We start from the raw sequence: 14,827 nt of genomic DNA on the forward strand, positions 1-14,827 counted from the left end.
CACCACGTCCTGTCAGAGGCATGACCCTGAGAAAATCAATATCCTGACCCCGAATGGTCATTTCATCAGTGGATACAGAAGACAGCTTGTTGTGAGTGCACTCCTGAGCAGACCTTTTCATTGTGTCATCTTCAGGACACTTACTCTGTCAGTGTACAGGTATAAACAGAGCAAACTATCTAAAAGTGCCATTACCGGTCACACTGTATTCACTGGCCAGTCCCCACATTGCATTCAACAAATGAGGGTGAGGAGCACAGGCTTCCTATAAGACATATGCACCTGATACTGCTTCTCCGAGTGCTCATAACACAATGGCACTGGGCAGCTCAACACGCTTGGAGGAGAAACGTAACTGTCCAGATCTGTAATATTAACTAATGTTGATAACCTGTTGAGAGCAAAATGATGGTGATGGTGCTGTCTTGGGTTTGGGCGGCTCTCAGATTCCTGGAATGGCTGAGGCATCACCCCTGATCTCTAGATGTTAGGGACGAGACTTAGACCAGTAAGAGTTTCAAAAGGAAAAAAAGGAAACATTTGGAAGGCATGCTACTTGGTGCATTTATTTTTGATTGATCACAGGATCAATATGTGATATTGGGCCAGTATCACAGTATTGATTAACTAACTATGTACCTTCCTGTGCACAAGCACTGTGATGGACAGGAGCCTTCTCCAGGATTCCCGACCTGTGCTCAATAATTCCAGGTCGGCTCTGGACTCACCATGACCCTGCATAGGATGAAGTGGTTACAGAAAATGAATGAATGAATGCCAGCAGGGAAGAACAGTTCAGGTTTAGTCTGTGCTTATGAACAAGAGTCCCTCTGCTTAAAGTAACTGTGGGCATTTGTAACCCTACGGAAATGGTATTTCTCTCTAAAATGCTGATAGAGCCCTGTGTCTGAGCCTGTGTTTTTACAGACTCCAGTGTGGTGTACTGGGGGCTTGTGGGAATGCTGCTGTTGGGGAATGGCATGGGGGGAAGGGTGAGCCAGAGGAGAGAGAGAGAGAGGCGTTAAAGTAATGTGCCTCTGCTGTGGCTGACGTTTGCACCTCCATTCATGAAGAGCATGAATAATGAACGAGAGAGCATGCATGCTCCATGTCTGGTTAACAGGAGAAAGGGAGGGGAAAAAAGGATGAGAAACGGAGGAAGTGAGCTATGCTTGTGTGAGGCAGCTTGGCTCCACCTCCTCCTCATCTCTCCATCCTGGGGCCACATCGACGGCCGGATGAATGAAGCAGAGAGTCGTCCTTTTTAGCGCGCGTCCTTCATGGCTGCCAGGTTTGTCCATATCTGAGCGTGTCTGACCATCTGTGTTTAGCGGAAGGTTTCTGTGGGTTTTGTGCATGCTGCTGTCATCCGCAGTGCCTCTCATCTCCCGCTGTGGACGCGCTCCACTGTGGCTGCGTTCATTGGTGCATCTCCATGTGCCGATTCGGGGGTGGAGGCTGGGTGGATGTCTCTCGGCAGGGATGTCTTCTTGCCTGCTGGCGTTTCGCTTTGCTTCCTGTGTATGAATAAACGTACTGTAGTGTGTGGTGTTTGCATTTGTAGTCACTGTTGGTGTTTTTATATTGTTTACACAGGCATTTGACTCTGGTGCAATCATTTTGCACCCCTCCCTCACTCTTCGGGTTTTTTATTTCTTTTTATTTTCTCGGACATGTGACACACAACATTGATCAGTGGCGGATCAATACTCAGTGGTGTGTAAGATTAAGCTGTTAGTGCCTCTATTTTATAAAGCAAAGATTTCACACATCCTCCATTAACTCCTGAATACTTCTGGAGCTGTTTGGGGTTTGCATATTTTTCCCTCACCTGTTACTTTTTTAAAAATGTAGAACATTTTGAATTTAAGATTGTAATCCTGAATGGATTTTTTTGCATTTTATGCAGGGGTGTTTGTGGAGTGTTAAATCCTGTTTTTTTTTTTTTTTTTTTTTTTACGGTGGTGATCAGATGGTCTGATACCATTGTTCCCAATGCCAATACCGATAATAAAACTGAGTATTATCAGATACCGATATCAGTCCAATGATGTTGCCTTCAAACTCACAACATTTTTATAGCTCACTATTATAAATAATGTTGGACCTGCTCTAACACTCTATGGCACACAGTGAGTATCACTTCACTCAGTGGGTGCTATTTCAGGACAAATTTGTTACAGCACTGGTTCTAGAGATGGGCCGGATGTCAGTATCTTTACCCTAATTGGTGTTGTTTCCATGGTAATATGGTGTCCTGGTGTATTATGGAGAGAATTATGGCATTCTGGGAACATTGACACAGATGCACTCTGTCTGTGCCCAATATTATGTGAATTAAATTGAAAAATATTGTGATAGGTTGTTGGCATATCATTCATCTTTATTTAGACTCATCTCAAACCTCTGACTGACTCTGTCAGCCTCACTGCAGTTAGGGTTCTCCTCAGAGTGTGTTGATCTCCATTGATGCTGCATTTGTGTTGGTTTAAAAGATACATTGTTGCTGTCCTTCTGTAGTGATCTACGTGTTTTTATTCTTCGGTCGCCCTGCCATCACTGAGAAGGTGTTTAGTAATGAGACAGCACACACAAAAACACACACACGCATGCTAAAGCTAGCGCCTCCCACTCACTCCAGTCTAAGCACGATTCTTGCTTGTCACCAGGTGATGAGTGGACCATTACAACTCAGAGAAATTGTAAAAATAGAGAGAGAGAGAGAGAGAGAGAGAGAGAGAGAGAGAGAGAGAGAGAGAGAGAAAGACAGAGAGAGAAATGGACAAATTGAAGATGACCAGTCATCTTCCTGCTGTTGCTTGCGTAGGATGCATAGACAGCATGTGCTCACCTCATTTTTAGAGGTGTACATAATAATTCTGACAAATTTATTCCATTCAGGTACTTTTTAAAAGTTTTCAATTCTTCTTCAAAAGAAGAATAAACAAAACATAAACAAAACAACCAGCTGCAGTCTGCCCAGCTACAAGATGCATGGTAATTTCAGCTTCCTCTGAGACGTGTGAATCACCATTAAATCTTTCTTAGACTTTCACTAATGCCGAGTCATCAAGGCTCCACCCACTTGAGGTGAACTGCACTACTCTAAAAATTTGTGTGTAGCTGTAAGGCTGAGAAACTAGCTATACATGGAGAAGTTTAGGGTGTAAGGTGTTAAAGATGATGATGATTGTGAATAGATTCCAGTCTTTGAGCTGCAGTATCTTGTGTAATTGAGTTTACTGACGGAAACCGTGACCTTAGTCAGTGACACTGATTGTACGGAGGGAAAGTTCAGCTCACATCTAAGTGTGTGTGTGTGTGTGTGTGTGTGATTGAGATTGAGTGAGTGAGTGAGTGAGTAAGAAAGAGAGAGGCATCCATTTGCAGAAATAATTATTTGCACATAAATGCTACATAAATGAATCACCAGCATCTAATTTGGTACTGGTTAGAGCAGCTCTAGTGTCAACTGTAGTGTCAGCTCTAGTGTCAGTTCTAGTTTCAGCTCATGTCAACTATATTGTCAGCACTAGTTTCAGCTTTAATCTCAGCTCTTGTTTCAGCACTAGTTTCAGCTCTAATCTCAGCTCTTGTTTCAGCTCTAGTTTCAGCTCTTGTTTCAGCACTAGTGTCTGCTCTAGTTTCAGCTCTGGTATCATCTCTTGTTTCAGCTTGTGTCATCTTTAGATTCAGCTCTAGATTAACCTCTGGCGTCTGCTCTAGTTTCAGCTCGCATCAGCTCTAGTTTCAGCTCTTGTTTCAGCTCGTGTCAGCTTTAGTGTCAGCTCTAGTTTTAGCTCTAGTTTCAGCTCTACTGTCAGCTCGTTTCAGCTCTAGTGTCAGCTCTAGTTTTAGCTCTAGTTTCAGCTCTACTGTCAGCTCGTTTCAGCTCTAGTGTCAGCTCTTGTTTCAGCTCGTGTCAGCTTTAGTGTCAGCTCTTGTTTTAGCTCGTGTCAGCTTTAGTGTCAGCTCTAGTTTTAGCTCTAGTTTCAGCTCTACTGTCAGCTCGTTTCAGCTCTAGTGTCAGCTCTAGTTTTAGCTCTAGTTTCAGCTCTACTGTCAGCTCGTTTCAGCTCTAGTGTCAGCTCTAGTTTCAGCTCTTGTTTCAGCTCGTGTCAGCTTTAGTGTAAACTCTTGTTTCAGCTTTACTGTCAGCTCTATTTCAGCTCTTGTTTCAGCTCAGATGTCAGCTCTTATCAGTTCTAGTTTCAACTCTTTTTTCAGCTTGTGTCAGCTCTAGTTTCAACTTTAGTGTCAACTCTAGTTTCAGCTTGTGTCAACTCTAGTTTCAGCTTGTGTCAACTCTAGTGACAGTTCTAGTTTTAGCTCTAGTGTCAGCTCTAGTTTCAGCTGTACTGTCTGGCCTAGCGATAGCTCTGGTATTAGATCTTTTTTAGCTATAGAAATAAAGGTGACTTGACTTTACTCTACACACTTAAAAATTATGTTTCTGCAAGGGTTCAAATGTCAACTCTAGTGTTAGCTCTAGTGTTAGCTCATCTAAAGAGGCAGCCAGTGATATTTACTCACTCATCAATTTCCCCTTTTTCAGTTCCTTTGTCTGCCTTCATTGTTTTGGAATACGGTTGGTGTTGCTCATTCTTTGTGAAATCTATACATTGTTAGCGTCCACTTCCATACCCCCCCCCCATGTTTGCTGTTTGCTCAGTCTTGTGGACTTTTAAATTGGTGTTTTATGTTCATTCATTCATTCATTCATTATCTGTAACCGCTTATCCAATTCAGGGTCGCGGTGGGTCCAGAACCTACCTAGAATCATTGGGCACAAGGTGGGGAAATACACCCTGGAGGGGGCGCCAGTCCTTCACAGGGCAACACAGACACACACACACATTCACTCACACACTCACACCTACGGACACTTTGGAGTCACCAATCCACCTACCAACATGTGTTTTTGGACTGTGTGTGTTTTATGTAATTTCTGAAATTTAGTTTGCCCTTGTTCTCGGAATCATTTTTTATAAAACTCCTCACACTTGCATCCTCCCCCCTCATGTGCTCAGTCTTACAGCTGACAAATATATGTGCTTCCACATTCTAAAATGCTTTGTTGTTTCCCTCCAGAAAACAGAGAGATGCTGTCAGACCTTTTTGGAATCTTGCTGTTTTTTTGGTATTCATTCTCTTCTGATTTCTCCTGCCGTTTTGCAAGCTCTCGGTTCATGTGCAGTCCATGAATAATTAAGACAGATCTCAGCGCCCTGACTGTGGTTCACAAGGGGAGAGGGAGGGAAGGAGGTGATGGGAGGACACAGCTGTGAGAAGAAGATGAGGGATGGACAGGGAAAATGGAGACCACATGATCTTTCGCAACAGTTAGGACAAAGTTGACTCCTCCAGATCAATACCCGAGGCTTAGGTGTTTTTCCTGCTATAAGCCATTTCAACAATTGCCCATGGCCCCCCAGACAACGAGGAGAACCCAGGGAACAGCGTTTGTCACCGTGCAGAGCTTTAATAAGTACTGGTATCATTTTTATTACCGTGTGGTGGAAAACTGTGTGGTGTGTAAATCCTCATTCAGGTTTAAGCGCCCCCCCGAGTCAGTGGTCGATCCATCTACATTCCTGAGAGCTGACAGAGTGGAGGTCAATGGGCAAAATCTCTGGAGTCTAATGCTGTAGTGTAAACATTCAAACCCCCAGCTTTAGGCCTCGGCTGACAGCACCTACAAAGAAAGCTGGAGGTGGGTGGGGAGTGTAGTGGAGAACAATGCTTGCTGTATGGCTGGATGGATGCTTATTCCAAGTAAATGCTCTAATTAATAATGTCCTTTGACAAGACGCCTAACTCCACATCTGTAACATGTGCCTATGGATTACATCATCTGCCAAATGCTAAATATGAAGGTGTGTTTTTGGGTCTGTTATCAAAAGTATTAACTTTTGGTGCTCTTTCCTGACTGCTGTGCTCAGTCTGATTGTCCAGTGGCAGGGATAACACAGGTCATTAAGAAATAGAGAATGACAAAATATTGGGTTGGGGCGGCACGGTGGCGCAGCAGGTAGTGTCGCAGTCACACAGCTCCAGGGGCCTGGATGTTGTGGGTTCGATTCCCGCTCCGGATGACTGTCTGTGAGGAGTTGGTGTGTTCTCCCCGTGTCCGCGTGGGTTTCCTCCAGGTGCTCTGGTTTCCTCCCACAGTCCAATAAAAAAAACACACATTGGTAGGTGAATTAGCGATTCAGAAGAGTCCGTAGGTGTGAGTGTGTGACTGAATGTGTGTGTGTGTGTCTGTGTTGCCCTGTGAAGGACTGGTGCCCCCTCCAGGGTGTATTCCCGCCTTGCGCCCAATGATTCCAGGTAGGCTCTGGACCCAGAGCAACCCTGAAATGGATAAGTGGTTACAGATAATGAATGAATGAATGAATGAAATATTGGGTTAATCAAATATATATCTTTGTTGTCTCCCTCTCTCCCTTTCTCTCTGCAGCACTGCCAGTAATTCAAACCGGAGCACGCCCACTTGCTCACCCGTCCTGCGTAAGCGCTCTCGCTCGCCCACTTTGCAGAGCCCCGAGGGAGAGAACATGGTGGAGAAGGGCTCTGACCACTCGTCTGATAAATCTCCGTCCACTCCCGAGCAGGCCGTCCAACGCAACTACAGCCAGAGCGTCCACACCAACACTCGCAGCGGGGGCAAGAACTCCAAGGTCAGCATCTAAACAACAAAACACATTGGTACAGTTGGTTATCGGACAATGAGAGGAGGGAGTTTATAGAAATTCTATTCTTATGTTCCTCAATAATCATTATTATTTATTACAGATTGGATGATTAGAAACTTGTTAATAGAGTTATTAGTAACTCAGTGTACAGCCAAGCGCACCCTTGTTCAATTTTTAATAAGTGTAAAATACACATTCTTATAACATTGTGAAGACATTTAATAATAATAATAACAATAATAAAAAGAAGAAGAAGAATAGTCAATGTTTTATTATTTTGAAATAAATCAATACATTTACTTTTTTAAAACAAAAAGACATGCCATTTTCTGGGATGCCAAAACTTTGGCACACCCACACACACACACACACACTGTTTAAGTAACGCCCACTACCTTTTTTAGTTTTTAATTTATATGATATTGTTATAACAACACTGTATGTCCAAAAGTTTGCAGACACCCCTTTTAATGCCCAGAATTGGCAAGAGCAGTATAAAACCCCTGGGCTTGGAACAGTGGAACTGTGTTCTCTGGCATGATGCAGCTCCATACAGTATGAGTAGGAGTGGTGTTTGGGATCCAGAACTAATCCTCCAACATCAGCCCCAGACCTCATCAGTGTTTATGTGGCTGAATCAGATCAGATTCTTGCAGCTTTTTAAAAAAAAAAGGAACAAATGGGGATGAACTCAATTTAACTTGCTGGCTGTATATATTAATACAGTGCAGTTTCACTTGGAGAGTTATTCATGCTCCATACAGCGCTGTCTGCAAGCATGACCTTTATCATCATCATCACCGTCGTCATCATCATCACCATCATCTTTATTCAAAACAATCACCAATACACACACACACACCCACACCCACCTGCATTTGTCTCAGAAACGGTTTCGGATCATTCAGCTTTTCTGTTCCTACACACTGTATTTTTAATCTTTTTTGTTTGTTTGTTTGTTTGTTTTTCCTGATTTCTTTGTTCTTCTTCTCATGCATGCTAGTCACACAAGAGACTTTCCAAAGTAAGCATCACACTTTCTTCTGGTCTTTATCTTGGCTGTGAGTTTGTGTGTGCCCTTATCTGCCATGGTCCCTTGCGTCCTAAAACTGTAGGGCCTTTAACATTTGTGTGCTCCTTCTCCACTAACCCCGAGACCACCACCCCCCCGTCTCGTTAACAGGGCTGTTACAACAGGGGCCACCGCTGCTGATTTCAGGAGTAATGTATAAATCCCTGATCGCATAAAGGGTTAAACATGCCCAAAGAAAAGCTCCCAAGAGCACTGCTAATCATGCAGTATCTGAGATCTGTCATAATTAGCACCTAGTGCCCTCCTCCGAGCGTGTTGAGCTTCACTGAAGCTTCACATCTTTCTTGCTAGTCTTCATCCTACTAGCTCAGTAACTTGATGTGACTGGGAGAGGGGGAGGGCAGTGAATCGTGACAGCCCTGTGTTACAGCGACCCTTGTACCGGACCTCTATACCGCCCTGTTCCCTTTGCCTGACGCCCGCTCTCCTGAAGCTAAGAGAGTGTTTTGTGTAATATGTGCATTTCCAACAATGTTATATTTTTAACTTGCTTTTTTTTATTGCTAACACTAACCTTTTCCATTGAAGTCATTTTCAGCTTCCATTTGCACTCATCTGGTCATACAAGGGTTTCTAATAAAGTGGCCATTGAAAGTAAAGGGGGGTGGGGTAGAGGCTGTTTCTAATTAATTGGCCACTGAGCGATAAATAAGTGGCCGGAGAGTGAAAGCACACGGGGAATGTTTCTAATAAAGTGACCAGTTCAACTAAGTAGAAGGGGGTGTTTCTAATAAAGTGACCAGTTCAACTAAGTAGAAGGGGGTGTTTCTAATAAAGTGGCCAGTGAGTGGGAGTAGAAGGCATGGGGTTTCCAATAAAGTAGCCAGTGTGTGGAAAGTTGCTGTTTCTAATAAAGTGTAAAGAGAATGGAAGTACAAGTCTGGGGCTTTTAAGAAAGAAGGTGAATGCAGGCTAAATATTAAATGAACACACACACACACACACACACACATAAACACACACAGTGAGAGAGATAGAGCGAGAGAGAGAGACAGAGAGTATAAATGTAGCTACAGGATAGCTCCACTCTTTCTCTGACCTCTGTTGGGACCATTGGGCATGTCTGAGGAAATCTGACTAATTGAGGATGAAGTGGTTCATTTCCATTTCAGAAACGAGTGGCCAACATCATAAAGCATTTGGAGAGCTTTTAAAGAATTAGAGTTAGAATTATTACAATTAGAATCACTTTATTGGCCACGGTGCTTACACACAGAGGATTTTTTTTCTGCAGTTAGCCCAATCCGTGCAGTGAAACACACATTTACACACACACTAGTGAAAACTAGGGGGCAGTGAGCACACATGCCTGGAGAGGTGGGCAGCCCTAGCCACGGTGCCCAGGGAGCAGTTGGGGGTTAGGTGCCTTGCTCAAGGGCACTTCATTCATGACCTACCGGCTCTGGGGATCGAAACGGCAACCTTCCAGTTACACGCCCAGTTTCCTAACCACCACCTACTCGTATTAATGGTAGTAACTAAATAACAATAAATAGAGCTCTGCAAACTTCAGAAAACATCATTTATGATTTTCCATTGCTGTGGCACTAAGGTTTAAGGTACACAGACCCTTATAAAGCAGCACTTTCAACACTAGGCCCTGCACAATAACACGACACTGATGTGTTGGTCCCAGTCAACGCAAGTATGTGTATTCCACACTCTTTTTAGACACTGTTTTTTAACAGAGTGTTACAGCTCACATCTCCAAAGCTCAGTCTTAGAACTTGGTTGCCTTGTCTGTTCTGATCTGTGTAGAGGTCATGTTGAGGTCTGGGCTCTGGGGGCGGCTGCTCAGGTTTGCTGAGAACACCAGCAGCAGCTTCATTCGTTTTATTTCCCCCTTTGTTGGCTCCCCTTTATTCCATTGGTCGTTTGAATCTTATGCTCTGGATTATTTTCCTCCAGTACGATGGACTAAACCTGATTAAAGTAAGACATTCCTTGTTGTGTAGTTCTTCCTGAAAAGCCCTGCTGCTGTGAGTATTGGACCCTTAGAGTGCCGCAGTAAACTAGTACCTTGCTCCCTTTCCAGGTTATATCTGGTCTTGTGCAAAAGTTGTGGTCCTGCTGGGTTTATATATTTTCTTTTTTGTTTATTTTTTTTATGTGTTAAAGTATGTTAACATTCTGTAGGGAAGAGACTTAAATTGTATATATTAAATAAATAAATACATCCATCCTCTCCATGTGTAGGAGGTCCAGGAGTGTGGACACTTTTGCACAACACTCAAGAAGGAAGGAAGCAGTGGTCATTGTGAGAGAAGTGTGGACATCTCACATGGTCAGAGAGGAGAGATGTAGCCGTTGGTGATCAGTTGAAATGAAGTTGCTACATTTCCACATTGTTGCAAGCTGTAACTGATGTGAAACCTGTTGTTTTTGAGGAAATGGCGCCCTCTATTGGAGGCTGTGTGCTCAAACTATACTGCAATAACAAATAGCCAAAGCAATTGATCACTTTTTCTAAATGTTCTAAGGCATAAAGCTTATAAATTTACATTTTTTTTAATGTGTTTGTACACAGATATTTTAAGAAACGGCTATAAACCCCCTTTGATTTGATTTGATTTTTGTGTGTGTGTGTATATTCACAGTATTTATCAGACTCTCATATCCAGAGCGACTTACGGTTTTGACCATGTTACAGATGAAGGCAATAGTAGTAGGGGTCTTGCTCAAGATAATTAGTGTAGCATTTTGATTATTATCTGTGTGGGCAGTTGAACCCTTGTTTGCCACATTGAAGTCAGGTGTGTTAGCCACTCCACTACACTGAAAGTTTACTGCGAATCATTTTCATACAAAGAGATAGTAAGTAAATCCTAATGGATTTAATTAATAATAAACCTTTTGAGATAATTTCAGTTCAAACTATATTGTGCCTTGCTCTCCGGTTTGCCTTGCTATCCAGATCCAATGCTTGAATGGTCAAAACATGAAAGAAATAACTATATATGGATAATCATAATTATAGCTGTAATATGTAATTCAATCATTCATTCATTATCTGTAACCGCTTATCCAGTTCAGGGTCACTGTGTAATATGTAATTATGAATAAATTTATAATGAGTAAAAACAGAATAAGACACATACATATTTCCTTAAAACGGCATGGTCTCTGACTTTTGCACAGAATTCACTTCAGTTCAACAGACCTCCACATAAACAGGGCTGTGTACAATCAAATCTGTAACCTGAAACTGTCTTCTTTTGATTAACCCATTGCAGAACTGCACCTATACCTGTGTGTGTTTAAGACGGCATGCTAAGCGAAGCCATCCGAGTTCTCAGTAGATTTGTGTACACAGGTATATCTGCAGATCTGAAGCGATGCCCTGTGCTGTGGTCAGTGTGTTTTATAGAATAGGCTGCTCATTATAAAATGTGATTATTCTCTAACATTGTTATTGCTCTTGTCCCTTTTCTCCTCCCCCTGGCCGCGTCGGAACCACCACCAAACAGAAGAGTCAAAGCTGGTACAACGTAAGTCAGATTATTATTATTTACTTTTTTTTTCTAGTTTTCAAATATTCTCAAAAAAGCACATGGTTAAAAATCTCAACCGATATCAAGTGAATTATGTCATAAATCATCAGTCATTTAGTGACCTTTGTGAAAATCCCAACATTGTTTTCAGCATGGGCGGTGCAGCAGGTAGTGTCGCAGTCACACAGCTCCAGGGACCTGGGGGTTGTGGGTTCGATTCCTGCTCCGGGTGACTGTCTGTGAGGAGTTGGTGTGTTCTCCCTGTGTCCGCGTGGGTTTCCTCTGGGTGCTCTGGTTTCCTCCCACAGTCCAAAAACACACTTTGGTAGGTGGATTGGCGACTCAAAATTGTCCTTCCTGCCTTGCGCCCAATGATTCCAGGTAGGCTCTGGACCCACCGCGACCCTGAACTGGATAAGCGGTTACAGATGAATGAATGAATAAATGAATGTTTTCAGCATAAACTTGATGGAAATGTTTTTTTCATACACAGACAAGTGATTTAAAAAAATTCAACAGAAGTCAATGTTAAAAAGATTTATTTCCAAGTACTTTTGGAGCATTTCCATTCATCATGAAATTTCCCCACAGTGTGAAGGACAGCAGCTGTGTTCAAATATTGTGCCTTGCTCTCCGGTTTGCCTTGCTATCCAGATGTTAGACATCAGTATTTTAGCTTTTAAAATGGAAACTTACATTTTTCAGGTAACCTTAAGTAACGCTTATTGGACATTTCATAATATTTAGTGGTGACACTGGCACACAGCTGCAGGGTCTCGGGGTCCTGGGTTCAATCCCAGCCCTGCGTCACTGTCAGGGTGGAGTGAGGTGTGTTCTCCCTGCGTCTGTGTGGGGTTCCTATGGGTGCTCTGCTTTCCTCCCACAGTCTAAAATCACATTGGTAGGTGGATTGTCTGTGTGGAATTGTCCACAGATGTGTGTGTGTGTGTGTGTGTGTGTGTGTGTGAGTGACCAGGTGATTGTGTGAACTGAGTGAATGACTGGGTGAATCTGTGATGCCCTTTGATGGACTGGTACCTCATCAAGGGTGTGTTCCTGCCTTGTGCCCAGTGATTTTGCGGTAGACTCTGAACCCACCGAGACTCTGACCAGGATGAAGCAGTTACAGAAGATGAATGATACTGTTTAGTTTATGAATCTGAGTCTTTCTTGCTGCCATGTATACACAGATCTTTACACAGAGTTGATTGCACTTTAAGTCTTTGTTTTTCCAGAGGATGGAGGACGGACTGTTTAATATTTAATTTCTCGTGTCCGCTCTCAGACTCCAAATGACTGTACCAGGCACACCGTCTGGTAATGTTTTCCCGTGAGAAAAACACAATGAACAAGGGAGAAGGAAGTGGAGGAGATGTTTTGTCGACTTGCGATAAGCAGCAGAACATCTGGGCATAGACACTGTTGAAGATTGGCCGCTTGGGACGTTGTAAACCTAAAATGTTGCTGCCTCTTTGAGGTCATTGTACATTGAGTTGGTATGATCTCTATAGAAAATGGAATGATACGTCCTGGACCTACATCTAAACCTAAGTTCATTGCGCTAGAGGGCTATAAATCTCCCCAGTCCTCAGCAGTGGAACAGTGGGACTGTTCTCTGAAGCTATGGAGCTGAATGAATGCCACCAGATCTTCACAGCAATGATCTAACATCTAGTATAAAGCCTTCTTAGAAGAGTAAGAGAGCGATAAACTCTCAGTTAATTTCCTGAGATATAACAGGACGAGCCAGTGTTCTGTCTTTTGGTTATTTATTGGAAGATAATTTTAAGGTGGATGTGATTATTGTTATTATTTTACTCCAGTTGTTCAATAAATGTTTTGACCCTGTTGATGGAGCTCTGGCAGTTTTGTAAGCTTCTTTTTGAGCATGGTTTCATTAAAACGATCTCAGTTGTGCAGTGTCTCGTCAGCTTGTTGTGGGTAAGTTTCATCGTGTGAACAGAAAATGCCACTTCATATCCTGTTTATGATAATCAGCAGGAAATATGCTTGTCAGGATGTCGAATATACGCAGACTCTGTTGTTACACACTTGTATAATACTGGTGTTAGGTTTATTTCTTGTCAAACTACCTCAACAAGCTGTAATTGGACTGATATTACATATAATCACCAGGATTGTGAAATTATTTAAATAATTGTTCACTATAAATTGTTCCCATTATTTTGTGTGTTTTATCATTTTGGAACATTTGACCCTAAAAATAATGTTTCGTTTTAAAAACAGTGCTTTAAGTCCAGTGAGGGCAATGGGAGCTGCAAGTTCATAAGGGTTACAATGGTGTGTATGGGATACAGTGTGTAATGGAGTAAATTGGAAGTATATATGGTACTGTTGTGTTATGTTTACTACAAGTCAGTTTTATTGTCGAACTGCTGTTCTTCTGCTGGGTGAGTTTATGCATCACTGTTACTCTTTTGTAGCTTCCATTCACAACTATGCAAGCCTAGAGGGGGTCTTCACCGTGTCTGTTTTTCCTGATGATTTCGGACAAAAGAAAACAATAAATCTCCACCTCATTGTGAAGAAAGGGAGAGCTCCAGAGCTTGCAACATAAGGCCATTCAATTTGACAATAGCCATGAAGTGAGAAGGCAAGCCATGGATCTGAGGCAATGGAACTGAGCTGGAAGATACTAGAACCTTTTAATACAGTGAGTCCATTAGTGTCTCGGACACAGATGGTTTGGTGAGAGAGAGAGTGAGAAAGAGAGAGAGAGAGAGAGTGGGTGTGGGGTGATTCACCTCTTTGGCATGAGCCTCCCCAAGACTCCTTCCTTCCATAGAAAGGTTTACCAGAGTTCATTCACCTCGCGGGAAAAGCGTGAGCGAAAGAGAGGGAATAATCGGATCGAGGGCGTGTCTTTGGCTGTGCTTCAGTTTTTAGTCCAACTCCGCCAAACTCACAATGATCTGTTCTGTCAGCTTTCGCTCCGATCTCACGGAACCCAGAGAATCAAGGTCATCTCAGATGTCAGATGTAAAAAAAAAAAAAAAAAAGGCTCATAACCCTTTGGTAACACATTGCATCTGAACATTTTTTGCTTTCACACAATGGAAAACACTAAACCCACCACTTCAGGAAGTTAGAGCTTCTGACTATGGTCATAAAGTCAGAGTCAATGGAGTTGGGAATCTGGAGATTCAAATTATTTTCATACCCTGGTTAAACTGTTTCTTGGAAGCAGATCCCTAAGAGTTCTCACATAGCACTTCTTTGTCAAGAATGAGAACATTTGAAATCATCCGTTTAGGACGTGCAGATTTGTTTGAGTACTTGTAAAACCACAGGGGAAGCCACGAGGCAGTAGAGCTGGAAATTGGTGCAGTGAATATAACGGCCTGCTCAAATTAGTTTCAAGTTCAACTCAAATGACTCAAAACTCTTTTCCAACACGTGTATCTCCTGATCCCAGATTTTCGTGGAAGCCCTGGGGAGGGGAGTGTGGAGGAATGTGGAAGCCGTTGGGAGGGGGTCAGTGAGTCCATGTGCAGGATGTGAGGAGGGTACACCGGTGGTGGGCTGCC

The 14,827-nt window shown here is 42.8% G+C and overlaps 1 protein-coding gene across 5 annotated transcripts in view; it reads left to right on the plus strand.

The window, feature by feature from the left end:
• The window catches only part of gramd1ba (GRAM domain containing 1Ba), a 58,685-nt gene that overhangs the window by 24,436 nt on the left and 19,422 nt on the right, over positions 1-14,827 (plus strand). For all 5 annotated transcript variants that reach the window (XM_066650639.1, XM_066650636.1, XM_066650637.1 and 2 more), the window contains 2 exons: positions 6,461-6,680; positions 11,256-11,276. In XM_066650639.1, coding sequence (XP_066506736.1) covers positions 6,558-6,680; positions 11,256-11,276 — 144 coding nt within the window. In that variant the 5' untranslated portion in view covers positions 6,461-6,557. The remainder of the gene's footprint in view (positions 1-6,460; positions 6,681-11,255; positions 11,277-14,827) is intronic.

Source organism: Hoplias malabaricus, chromosome 18 (assembly GCF_029633855.1).
Source record: "Hoplias malabaricus isolate fHopMal1 chromosome 18, fHopMal1.hap1, whole genome shotgun sequence".
Lineage (NCBI taxonomy): Eukaryota > Metazoa > Chordata > Actinopteri > Characiformes > Erythrinidae > Hoplias > Hoplias malabaricus.